Below are 12708 nucleotides of genomic sequence, written 5' to 3' on the forward strand. Positions count from 1 at the left end.
CATGTCTCGACGCCTCATCCACACACGACGGCGAATTCCATACTATTAACCTTGTATTATCTCCGAGCTGAGCAAGACCGGCGGTTGGCGAATGACAGCCCATCTGCCAAGCTACCAAGGGGCAAGTCTTGATGTCAGTCTGGTCGTGTCCTATCTCCCCGCATCCTTCTCAACCCCACAATTGTCAATGCTTGTGAAAGGTTGGCGGAGTGGCAGCTTCTCGCAAGGGAACTGGCGCCTTTGTTCTGTTGTCCAGTGTTAATGACCGAGGTAGTTGGTCGTACCAAGCCGGCTATGGTGAACTCTGACGCTTATCGGCATTTATTTGCAGCATGTTTGGCGAATCAATTCTCTCCATTCTGGCATTCCGATATCTAGAATGGAGGGGTACCCCAGTTTCGAGATGGATTCTGGATTCTGAGTGTTGTTGTCCAGTGGTATGGTGCAACAACGGTAGTCGGGACATATAAAGGATGCTCTGGCCCGTCACAATGCGCTTAATCTTTCTTTTTCATCCTTCTTGAGTCAATTTATTTTGCTGTGCGACATCGAGTTGCCTTCTACACAGAGACTCAGCCATGTCACGCTCGAATAGCGAAAAGGCCGCGCCTAGCATTGAAAAAATTGAGGACGTCAACCAGCTTGTCCTGAACGATGTCGATTGCGATGAAGAATACTCCTACGCTGAGCAGCGGAAGATTATTCACCGCGTTGATCGACGTCTGGTGACAATGACTGGTTTAGCATACTGTGTCTCGCTCATGGACAGAACCAATCTCAGTATGGCCGCTGTGGCAGGGTAAGCAACTCTTGCGTAACGCTGTCGTCACGTAGTCGAGATGATGGTTAACAGGACATAGAATGACCAAGGACCTGGGATTATATGTTGGTCAGCGCTACGTGAGTGTCGCAATCTTTAGAAAACAGCAAGAAGCTATGCTAACGTGAGCCGGTCACAGTCTGTTATCGTGCTTATATTCTTCGTCCCCTACGTTATATTCCAGCCCCCTATGACAATAATCACCCGGAAGGTGGGTCCTACTTTCTTCCTGGGTACCATTGTCGTACTCTGGGGAGCGATTCTGGTTGTAAGTGGCCTCGATCTAAATTCGAAGTGGATTTGCCTGACAGATTTGCAGGGAATGGGGTTCACCAAGAATTGGCAACATATGGTTGCATGCCGCGTTCTCCTCGGTGTACTAGAAGCAGGTAAATTGCACACTTGTTTGACAATCACCATAATCTCAACGCAATGTGATAGGATATTTTCCCGGATGTGTGTACCTCTTGTCAAGTTGGTACACTCGCTGTAAGTCGGCCGATGTATATCTGTGCCGCGCTGAGCTGACCCAGCTAGTTGACGTTCAGAAACGCTTCTCGGTCTTTTATCTTATTGGCTGTGTTGCCTCCGCCTTCGCCGGTATTCTTGCATTTGGACTGATGCAGATGGGTGGACTCCAAGGCCTCGAGGGCTGGAGATGGATTTTTATCATGGAGGGCGTGGTACGTGAATTGTCACGAGGATCAGGGCCACGATACTGATGATAATAGATTACCGCTCTGATCGGCGTTTTGGCCCTTATCTTCCTAGTCGACTTCCCAGACAGGGCACACAAATCATGGAGGTTCCTCAGCAAGAAGGAAAGCGCATTCATTGTGCGACGTATCAACCGGGACAGGTCGGACGCCAACGAGGAGCCGTTTAGTCTCAAACGGTTCCTTTCACCTGCACTCGATTTGAAGATCTGGGGATTCGCGATGATTTTCTTGTAAGACTATCCAGGGATTCTGTGACTAACCCCGTTGATTAACACACTGCAGCTGCACGACAACGGTGACCTACGCCATCGCGTATTTCCTTCCGATCATCCTGGAAAAGGGCATGGGATACAAGGTGGGCGCTGCACAGTGCCTTATTGCACCACCATACGCTGCGGCCGGGATCGTCATGTACGGGACAGCCTGGGTGGGCGATCGGTACCGCTTGCGAGGGGCCATCGTCGTTTTCAACGCCTGTCTCTGCATCATCGGGCTACCGATCATGGGGTTTGCTGAGGGCAATGCTGCACGATACGTCGGGGTGTTCTTCAGCGTGATGGGATCCAACTCGAACATTCCGGCCGTGATGGCCTACCAAGCCAACAATGTGCGCGGGCAGTGGACGCGGGCATTATCCAGCGCGACCCTCGTGGGATTCGGGGGGATTGGAGGGATCGTGAGCAGTCTGGTTTTCCGATCTCAGGATGCGCCGAATTACCGACCGGGCGTGTGGACGACTATTGCGTGAGTATTGTCCCTACATCTATATGATCAGATACTAAGACGTATCAGATGTAATATATTGATGATGGTGATTGTGGCAAGCCTGAGCCTGTGGTTTCGGTACTCGAACAAGCAAGCCAATGAGGGAAAACGGGTGATTGAAGGGGATCCTGAATTCCGATATACGCTCTAGTCAGCATATGATATAGATCTTAGTCAACTCTTATATTCAACCATCCTTATTATTCCGGGTTCACATCCGTCAACTTCAATACGTGTTCCCCCCCAATCCAACCAATTACCCAAACAGATAGCGAGAGATAGACAAAATCCCTCCCTGATTACCCCTCTTCCCATACTCAAGTCGTTCCTTCCAATGCCTCCCCTCCTTTCTACCCTCCGCATCAACCACGACCTTCGTCCTTCGCAACAACCCTCGAGGAAAAACCCAACCTAGTGGCCGTATATCCGAGTCCGTCTTACTCTGGAGTATCCAACGCATACCGAGAAACAACCCAACCGCATGTGTAGTAACATGAGTCCGCGGGAACTCAGGAAGAGTAACTACCCACCCGACCTCCGTGGAGATGCTCGTTGGCGAGACGTCCACTAGCTAGATCATACATGCGAAAGCACCTTCGAGATCTTCCAGGGAAGCAGAAATCAGGCATTATATATAGAGGGGAGAAATGATGAGGAATTTAACTAGATATCTTACTCTTGTTATATATTACTGGCAAAGATGACATTCCTGGTTGTTTTCAGTGATCGTGTCTTGTCTTACGACATATAAACTGCATGTCAATAATTGTATATTGATGAGGCACAATACTGATACTGGATTGCTATTGTTCAGGTATACAGTATTTATTGTATGCATTCTTTATTACTTTCTCTAACCCTTTTAATATCTCTTATGTAGTGTTTTGATATGTCTTATTTGTATGATTTATATTTAACACATATTCACAAAACTTGTAATTCTTCTCCTACCTTCTCTACCTCTTCCTTTGTCTTTCTCAATTCCCTTATTCTTGCTTTTTATCGTTCTTCCAAATTACTTTATGTGGATATAAAATATTACTATCTGACCGCCTAGAACAAATACTCCCTTGGAAACCACTGGGTTTAATATTTCATATGATTTTAAGCGGTCGAATAATATTGTTTGTCTCAATACAAATATAAAGGATCTCTATCACAGAGGTCACTATGCCAAGACATCAGACGTTCTGGTAGAGGACATGGATATGGCTGCTCGAGAATCATGATAGCATGTCCTCGCCCATTGGGAGCCTTCTAAGGCAACTGAACAGACTGCCAAATACTTTGCTTTTACACTACAGGGTCGCAAAAGAGATCCTGCATCTGGTGTCCCACCTTCATGGGCATCTAATTCCATTTCTATATTTAGCAGGCGCTGAACAGGAGGGGTATCATACAACAGGGAGCCTGGAGCTGTAAGTTACACTCATCTTCATTTGTCTTTATATTGACTAACATCATGGCAGAAGCTCGCAAATTAATGCTTGCATCCCTGTTACCGACAAAGACAATGTATCAATGAAATTCCACTGGATTACTAAAGGCCTGGTTCAAGATAGCACAGGCAAATCTTCTGATATATTGACACAATGTCATTCCGATCATCCTCGCATGCTTCACACAGTAACCAGTGATTCTGTGAGATACCAAGTAAAGGAGAATCTTGGCAATAAATGCTGGACTGATGGCACAAAGCCGCCTGATGTATGCCTTGGCAATTGCGAAGGAAGACTCGCAGGTGCCATAGTAGTACATATGTTTCGTATATTAGAATGACAGATAATCAACTCCAGCTAACCCTATGGACTAATGCGGGGTTGATTGAACTTGCGATCAATTCAGCGCAAAGCGCGATTCCACTTTGCTGTTCTTGCCAGAGTGCAGTCGAAGATGCGGTATGTAGATTTACTTCACTATGGCGGATCCTTTGATGGTGCGAAATATGAGCGGTTTCCTGACGAAGCAATGAGATTGGACTGATCCGCGCTCGCTACCGACGTAATTGACAGTATGACCGGAGGGGTGTAATTACATATTGTTTTGATTAGTATATTATTTACATTCTAATACAGCATCAGCCTTCTTCCAGGAAGCAGCACTTTCAATCCACGATGCCGAGGTACCCCAGGTAGTCAGTGACTGGGACCGCGCTGGGACCGCGCTTATCGATAAGGTGATAGATGATAAGCCCTCGATGCCTCAGACCATGTAGAAGGACCAGAAGGATACAGTTCTGTGTCACTACACATCTCGCAGTCATGACACGAATTGCAGTTCTCGAGTGCGATACTCCCATAGATCCGGTGAAGGATCGCTACGGGACGTATGCGGATATCTTTGAACGGCTTCTATCCGCTGCTCTTCCCAAACAGGAATCCCTCCATGTCACCAAATGGAACGTGGTGGACAATCCAGTCTATCCTGCTGCAGAAGAATACGATGCCCTCCTTTTGACAGGAAGCAGTATGTTTCCCAGATATCCCGATTGGACGTTGCTGACGGAATGCATAGAGCACGATTCATTTTCCGATGCCCCGTGGATAGTGGAACTAACCAACTATGTTCGAAAGGTGCATCAACAGCAAAAACCCATCATTGGAATCTGCTTCGGACATCAGATTGTGGCACGCGCGTTGGGTGCTCGTGTGGGACGAAATGATGCGAGCTGGGAGGTGGCAGTTGAGCAGATCACTCTGACCGATGCAGGGAGGGAGCTGTTTTCCAAGGACAGCTTGGTAAGTCTTGATTGACCTATCTATTTGAGTCGAAGATACTAATGCGTCGAACTATCATCATAGTCCCTACATCAAATGCACCGAGATATCGTGTACGAGGTCCCCCATGGATGCGTCAATCTGGGGTCAACTGCTCTCTGCAAAATCCATGGATTCTATATGCCTCGACGTATCCTGACCGTCCAAGGCCATCCGGAGTACGACGAGTTTTTCATTAAGCAGTTACTAGAGGCTAGACATAATCAGGGGATCTTTAATGGCGAGCTATTCCATAGTGGCCTATCCCGAGCTGGGCTACCACATGATGGATTGCTAGTCGTGGAGGCAATTTGGAAGTTGCTTTGATAGTAACCTATTATTTTAGAATAGAATATACATATTGATTCAGATTACTTTGTGCATTCAGTGGCTAGAGAGTGCATCCCATCATCAGCATGGCAGTTGTAGATCCACCTCTTACCGCGCATGTGCCATACCCACCTTATCAGAGCGCGCTCCCACTCTACCAGTATCTACATCATTTTCTTCTCGACTACTTATAACATACTGGTTTCTACTGAAGACAACGCCATCCTAACACTACCAACTCGAACAACACTCCGCACAATACAACATGTCCAACAAAATCTGCACCATCTCCCCCTCCACCAACAAGGTCATCTTCGAGCACCCGGGAACCTCCCCAGACGAAGCCCGCCAGCTGGCCATCGCCGCACAAGATGCCTTTAAATCATACAAACAGATCCCGCTGCCTGAGAGAAAGGCAATTATCGTCAAGGCACTGAACCTGATTGACGCAGACAAAGAGACCCTCGCGCAGGAGCTGACGACCCAAATGGGTCGTCCCATTTCCTACAGCACCAAGGAAATCGACACCATGCGCAAACGCGCCGAGTACCTGCTTGACATTGTTGATGACAGCTTGAAGAATCTCCCCGGTCAGCCGGAGAATGGGTTCAGACGGTTCTTGAAAAAGGAGCCTGTGGGGGTTGCTTTTATTTCGACGGCGTGGAATGTAAGTCTCCATTAAATTTTTTTTTATTGTGTGTTTCTGGTAGAAGGAATACAGCTCACACATGTAGTACCCCTATCTGATCACAATCAACACCCTCGTCCCGGCCCTTCTGGCAGGAAACGCTGTCCTCCTCAGACCATCTCCCCAGACACCTCTGGTCGGCGAGCGTCTCCAGTCCATCTTCACCCAGGCCGGTCTCCCACCCAATGTCTTCCAGCTCATCCACTGCGGTTCTCCAGACACGCTAGACCAGATCGTCGCTCTCCCACAGATCAGCCTCGTCTCCTTCACTGGCTCCACGGCGGGAGGTCTTCGTCTCCGCGAAGCCACAGCGCGACGAGTCGTTCCCGTCAACCTGGAACTCGGCGGGAATGACGCGACATACGTGCGTTCCGACGCAGACATATCCTACGTCGCGGCGCAGGTTGTCGATGGCGCGGTGTTTAACTCCGGGCAGAGCTGTTGCTCGATCGAGCGTGTCTACGTGCATGCGGACGTGCACGATGTGTTTGTCACTGCCGTTCAGAAGGAACTGGAATCGTATGTGTCATCCACTCACCCACTCACTATTTCCATCCAACAAATCTAACCGCTCAAAATATACAGATACAAACTCGGCACACCAGTAGACCCAACCACCAATGTCGGCCCCGTTATCTCCCCACAAGCCGTGAGAACCATCAACGCACACATCACCGACGCGTTATCCAAGGGCGCTATCGACGCAACTCCCGCAAATCCCACGTTTACTTCTCCCCCCGCAGAAGGGAACTACGTCGCGCCGCGACTCCTGGTGAACGTATCACATGAGATGCAGACGATGCGCGAAGAGACCTTTGGTCCTGTGATTCCCGTCATGAAGGTCGGGTCGGATGACGAGGCGATTGCACTGATGAATGATAGCGACTACGGCTTGACTGCGAGTGTCTGGACAAAGGATATTGCTGCCGGGGAGACATTGATTGAGAGGATCGAGGCGGGGACGGTGTATATTAATCGGTGTGACTATCCTAGTCCGGTAAGCTATCCATCTACCCCGTATTCCCCATCTTCCCCATCTTCTTTCTGCATGCTAATTTGGGTAGGATTTGGCGTGGGTTGGATGGAAGAATTCAGGATTGGGGTGTACATTGGGACCGCATGCGTTTGATGCGTTTTATAAGTTGAAGAGTTTTCATATTAAGGAGGCTCAGGTTTAGACATGTACTCTCTCAATGGAATCAAATTTACGATATTATTTTCAAATTGCTTAAAATTAGTAATAGTGTTCGGCTTTTCTCCGGAATCGGTGCTCCGCGCGCGCTCCCGGACCGCGGGGGCCTATCTTATCGTATCCGATGCTTATCACCGGTGGTGGATCGGGTCGCGTTCTTCGTAGGTAATAAGAATCACAACTCACGCGGTGGTCGTCTCTGTTTATCCCCACTGCGCGGTTAGGGGTATGATCATGTGGATAGGAATGAAGCTATAAGAATCGGTACTCCGGTTGCGTAGTCAATTCCTTGTATCAATCTTTGTAGAACTATTATTTACATCAACACAGACACGAATATACCCACTTACACCATGGTTGGAAGACTCGCAGGAAAGAATGCCATTGTCACCGGCGCAGCTGGGTATGTTCTTTTTTACAATTGCAAATGCTATCATCTCTAACAGCAACAGAGGCATTGGCCTGGAAACGACCATCCTCATGCTGCGCGAAGGCGCCTCCGTCCTCATGACCGATATCAGTACTCCCGGCCTCGAAAAGGCCCTTGCGAAAGTGAACGAAGTGGTTCCGCAGCGTGATGGCAAGGTGGAGATTCGCGTAGTTGATGTGTCTAAGGAGGCAGAGGTGGAGGCGGCCGTTGCACACTTGGACGCCTGGGGTGGGTTAGATGTGATGTTCAATAACGCTGGGATTATGCACCCCAAGGATGGCGATTCGGAGGAAACACCTGAGAATATCTGGGATTTGACAATGAATATCAATGTCAAGGGTGTGTGGTACGGATCGAAGCATGCAGTGAAGAGCTTACGGAAACACGGCAAGAAGAAGGGGAGTATCATCAACACTGCTAGCATGGTCGCCCTGGTGGGTGCCGCAACCCCACAATTGGCCTATACTGCAAGCAAGGGTGCCGTTTTGGCCATGACACGAGAACTGGCGATTGTACATGCGCGAGAGGGTATGTCTGTGCATCGTATCGGCAGGGGTCGTTGCTAACGGTGATAGGCTTCCGGTTCAATTCTCTGTGCCCAGCTCCCCTCAAGTAGGTTGCAGCTCGCCCCTCTCAATGAGCACTCACGCTGACCAATGTAGTACGCCTTTATTGCAGGATTGGCTCGGAGACGACAAGGAGAAGCGTTTTCGCCGTGAGGTTCATTTCCCCACCGGTCGTTTTGGCGAGGCGATTGAACAGGCCCATGCTGTAATCTTCCTGGCCAGCGATGAGAGTAGCTTTGTCAATGCCGCTGATTTTGTTGTCGACGGTGGGCTGACCAAGGCCTACGTGACCCCCGAGGGCCCCGCAACTGAGGCCCCCAAGAACCTCGGCCAATAGATATTTTCGGGCCGGTTTCTCTTGGATGTGGCCTCGTCAGGTTCCGCAGGCAGGAGGGACATGAATGATGACTTGCTGTATGACTAGAAGCCATGATTTTAATCACTCATTATGCAAATGAGATCCAGATTTGATGTTGTTGCATCGCTCGGCATATGTTCCACGGTCCAGCTTCGTCGAGAGGCACTAACCACATATGCTCCAGCAAAAGTAAAGTTCGCTGCATATTCCCTAGACCAAACCTCCTAACCATCGTATTTAATCGGCTTCGTAACTCCTCCTGCTGCTGGGTATGAGTCAGACAAGACCCAATCACAGCGATAGGCCAACAAAGACCGGAGTTAATGCGAACTGTTGCAGAAAGCTGACTCAAATACGACATGCCTTCAGCAACGGCAGTCTGAACCAGCCCTTGGTGCATGCCATTCGCTGTGCGCGAGAAACAGCCCAACGCTGTGTATAGATAAAGTAGCATGGCTTGCTGGAAGATGCGACCAGCTAAAAATACTTCCGGGGTAACAGATGTATAAGGCGACCACTGTAGGATCTGGGCCTGTAGTGAGCCAAACATGGCAATTTCATCGGCAGTGGGCATCGAGGGTTGTCCGTCATACATCATCCACTGTCTCCCCAAGTCGAAGATGCAGGGGATCAGAAGTAACAGCTCTAACCAGCATCCACACAAGTTTCCAACATACTCTGAATCTAACAATGATCGTGCACGTTGCTCTAATTCGAAATTTAATAGCAGCTGTGGGCTGACTCTGGCATCGATAGATATCATGCTCACGGCCGCTGTGTAGGTATAGTATTCGATGACAAAGTCTTTCAGTTCTTTTGGTACAGCTGCATCGCTGAGAGAAAGTAGGCGGGTGAGAAGCGTGTTGGCTGCAGAAAGATGGTCGAATATCGTGCCATTCATATCCCCTTTAGCGGTCTTGAATATGGTCAGCTTGGTGGAGTCAAATACCACGCGAGACAAACCTCTGTAAAGCACATCACAAGGGCTCCAACAGTGAGCATCAATGGATTTGACTCTTTACCGTCGATAAACTCGCTTACTCCCCTGCGAAATAATTGCAACGCTTTTGTGTAGTGGGTCTGAGCGACTTGATCGGTTTCGTTCCGGCCCCGGAATGCACGATGGGCGGCACTTTGCGTTAATACTAGCTGGAGCAGAAGATCACTCGTAAAAGCCAGCGGGACGATTTGGACCAAGAATGGATTGACGGGCGTTGATCCATTAGCCATGCAATCGGCGGTAGTCGCCAGGTAGTGGCTTAGTAGCTGGAAGGATTCTTGGCCATAGCCTGGAAGCATTGACAGATTTCGAGGCACCACATCACCCACAGTCATGACAGGAGTATTGGGCTCTACGCTAGCGCTCCCCAGGGCTATCGGTTGTAGAAGGGCGTGCTCTTCATTTGCCAAGGAGGAGGGCTCGGCAGAGTCCGAAGTGCTAGACTGTTGGGCAGGAGATGGGGGAGACGTGGGAGAATCAAGCGAACCAAGTGATTCACGACCTACGCTGTCACATCCGGGGCTCGCTCGCTGACTTTGAGTGTCTTGTTGGGCCATCGTATCAGGTGCCATTGATGATGCTGATGATGCATGCTGGGATAGTAGTAGATTGGACGGCCACAGACAGGTGAGTTTATTCCGCACACAACCGCGGCAGGCCGGTCTGTCTTCATCGCACTTTTTCTTGCGACGTCTGCAGGTTAGACACCCGGTCCTCACCCGAACAATGGGCTCCGTCCGCTGCCGTCTGACAGGAGGCATTTTGGATGGAAATCAGGAAGATGGCGAGGCGATAGGAAGATACTAGTTAGTTCGTCGATAAGATGGGGGAAAGGCGGTGGCTAATCAGGGGAACGAGTCATTGGGCGACTCCACGTGCCGGCAGGCAAGAACAAGAACCCCTTTCAGGGTTCCCCGCAAAATAAATATGTATCATGAAATAAATTATAGCTAACTTATCGCTAACAATCTATTAGGCAGCATTTTTGTAGTCATGATTTATGACCATGATGAATTCATAAGCTTTTTAATCGGCATTAATAGTATTAAAAATAAATAAAGCCTGTCCATCCTAACACAACTGGAGACGCTCTACCTATCCTCCTGCTTGATCGTTTTCACATTTCATATTTTTCTCATCTCCCACCTTTACCTGTCATGCGGCGCTCCTGACCGACTGCATTTAAAATAATAGCGACCAGACTGCCGACCTGCCGGACGTCTTTTTAAACAATGCTAGACACGACTCCGTGGACAGAGCGTCCGAGCCGGAAAGCAACGATGACTTAGATAATGGTTCTGACGATAACTCTTCGATACGAGGAGGGACGGGAGCTTCCTGCGAAGTACTATATTTAAAGGGCTAAGTGTCTCGATGTTACACGTCTCTGACAGAGCTAAAGTCCGAGGACCCAGGATATGTTGGATAAGACACGGAATTACTGGGATCGGTGAGAAACAGTTGCCTTTTAACCTTAACGCTAGTGCTGATAGATTCTACTGCGATGGTAAGTATAACCCTGTTAGATAATTTTACTAGCTTTCCGACTCGGAGGAGACAGTCTTTTTTCTCAAGACCCCTTTTTTCTAGCAATGCAATTAGCAGCGGGAATAAAGTACAAGGGCTCGCTGGAGACATTCTGGAAGTGCTGGTATCTGGTGTACAAGGTAGAAGTTAGGTATAGACTTAGTAAGGATACTATTATTAAAATTCTGGATGTAAGCAGCCCATGCCCGATGGACTTGAGCTTGGATTTTAGCTAATAATCCACAGATGCTGGCGATCGTTGTAAAGAGAAGAACCATCTCCTTGAACGCCAACCCAGAACTACAATTTACATCGAGAATTCGAGATTGTGGCGGAGTTCGCTCGCTTGCTCCTGTCTATAACTAAGATAATGTTTTAATATGGGTGGGTGGCTTTGGATTTAACTTTTCTTTTCTTTTCTTTTCTTTTTTTTTTTTTTTAGATTAGCCACCATCACTAGTAGTAGCCACCCTGGGGCTTTCCTAAATCTGTGCTATTAGGATCTCCTGTTCACTTTGGTCCATAATCCGGAAGGAGGATGTCCTTAGACTATTATTTATTTACCTAACTCCAGAGTTTACTAACGTATTCGGTAAGCGAGCCGAACATGTACTCTGGAGTTTTGAAACTTCTGAGGCCTATGGTCCTGTCGACATTAAAATACGCGTATCCGTAAGTATCGATCCTCAACATAATTAGGTCTCTGATTTAACTAAAGCTACCAAAACGTCGCGTTTTATAAGGCGATGTAAATAAAGGAAGAGTGTAAGCTAACTAAATATGAGAAATAAAACCGATCCGATGATGTCGTATCACCCATAACATTTGACCCCTGAGTAAGGTGCTGAATAATCAATATTACCATAAACGGTTAACATATTCACAAGCGAGCATGCTATACAAAACGAATGTTCCACCCCTCCCAATTTCAACACCTTAAATTACTTGAAGCAATTCACCCATCATACCATCAAAAGTGTGTGCAAATGCAAACAATTTAGAAAAGAAGGAGAGAAGGTCCAATGTTGTGTAACTTAGTTAATTGTTGACAGGTTCGTGATGTGTCCTGGCCACCTATTGCTCCTATTGCCGGGCCCTGTTGACCCCATTGGCCCTCGATGACCTACATCACGTGACCTTCCTGCTTATTGTTTATCTGTTCTTTTCCTCTTCCTTCTTTCCTTCTTCAACGATTCCTTTTTGTACATAGCCTATCTTATGTTATGACCTACGAAACAGAGATGGAAATGGGACCAAATCAACTCTATTCGGTGCTAGCAACGAGAATACTAAAGCACGGAGAGGAAAGGAAGAGGATGGAGGTGAGCAATGGGGTAGATATCCTCATATACTACCACGCTCCATCGCTCCCTTCGACCAGACATAGTAGATAGAACAAACCATGAGCGTCGGAAGCCGACATTGCAAACCAACGCTACAAACCGTCAACGCAAACCGTCCCTGCGCCGGTCGTTACACTAAAGCCCACCATAGTTTTGTTAAATAGCAGTGACTAACTAGTTTGGGTTTCCTCGTTTCATGTGTCACACTGCTTCC

General features: G+C 48.1%; 4 protein-coding genes across 4 annotated transcripts; 3 read left to right on the forward strand and 1 right to left on the reverse strand.

Moving 5' to 3' along the window:
• Window positions 1-578: 578 nt before the first annotated feature.
• Window positions 579-2455, forward strand: ATNIH1004_002810 (putative phthalate transporter; the record flags this gene model as incomplete). The annotated part of the gene is made up of 8 exons (XM_033567495.1): window positions 579-799; window positions 861-900; window positions 960-1088; window positions 1262-1309; window positions 1369-1503; window positions 1552-1769; window positions 1822-2283; window positions 2332-2455. 8 exons carry the CDS (start codon window positions 579-581, stop codon window positions 2453-2455), a joined length of 1377 nt encoding a protein of 458 aa, XP_033429490.1.
• A 2110-nt stretch (window positions 2456-4565) lies between these two features.
• On the forward strand, window positions 4566-5387 carry ATNIH1004_002811 (type 1 glutamine amidotransferase; the record flags this gene model as incomplete). The annotated part of the gene is made up of 3 exons (XM_033567496.1): window positions 4566-4770; window positions 4819-5042; window positions 5106-5387. 3 exons carry the CDS (start codon window positions 4566-4568, stop codon window positions 5385-5387), a joined length of 711 nt encoding a protein of 236 aa, XP_033429491.1.
• A 268-nt stretch (window positions 5388-5655) lies between these two features.
• ATNIH1004_002812 (uncharacterized protein) lies at window positions 5656-8603 on the forward strand (the record flags this gene model as incomplete). The annotated part of the gene is made up of 7 exons (XM_033567497.1): window positions 5656-6057; window positions 6206-6597; window positions 6664-7075; window positions 7323-7431; window positions 7643-7673; window positions 7723-8236; window positions 8379-8603. The coding sequence occupies 7 exons, from the start codon at window positions 5656-5658 to the stop codon at window positions 8601-8603; spliced, it is 2085 nt and encodes a 694-aa protein (XP_033429492.1).
• Window positions 8604-8712: 109 nt separating this feature from the next.
• ATNIH1004_002813 (Zn(II)2Cys6 transcription factor) lies at window positions 8713-10385 on the reverse strand (the record flags this gene model as incomplete). The annotated part of the gene is made up of 2 exons (XM_033567498.1): window positions 8713-9540; window positions 9588-10385. 2 exons carry the CDS (start codon window positions 10383-10385, stop codon window positions 8713-8715), a joined length of 1626 nt encoding a protein of 541 aa, XP_033429493.1.
• Window positions 10386-12708: the final 2323 nt, after the last annotated feature.

Source organism: Aspergillus tanneri (genome assembly GCF_003426965.1).
Source record: "Aspergillus tanneri strain NIH1004 chromosome Unknown AapTan_1_pilon_pilon_pilon, whole genome shotgun sequence".
NCBI classification, from domain to species: Eukaryota; Fungi; Ascomycota; class Eurotiomycetes; order Eurotiales; family Aspergillaceae; genus Aspergillus; species Aspergillus tanneri.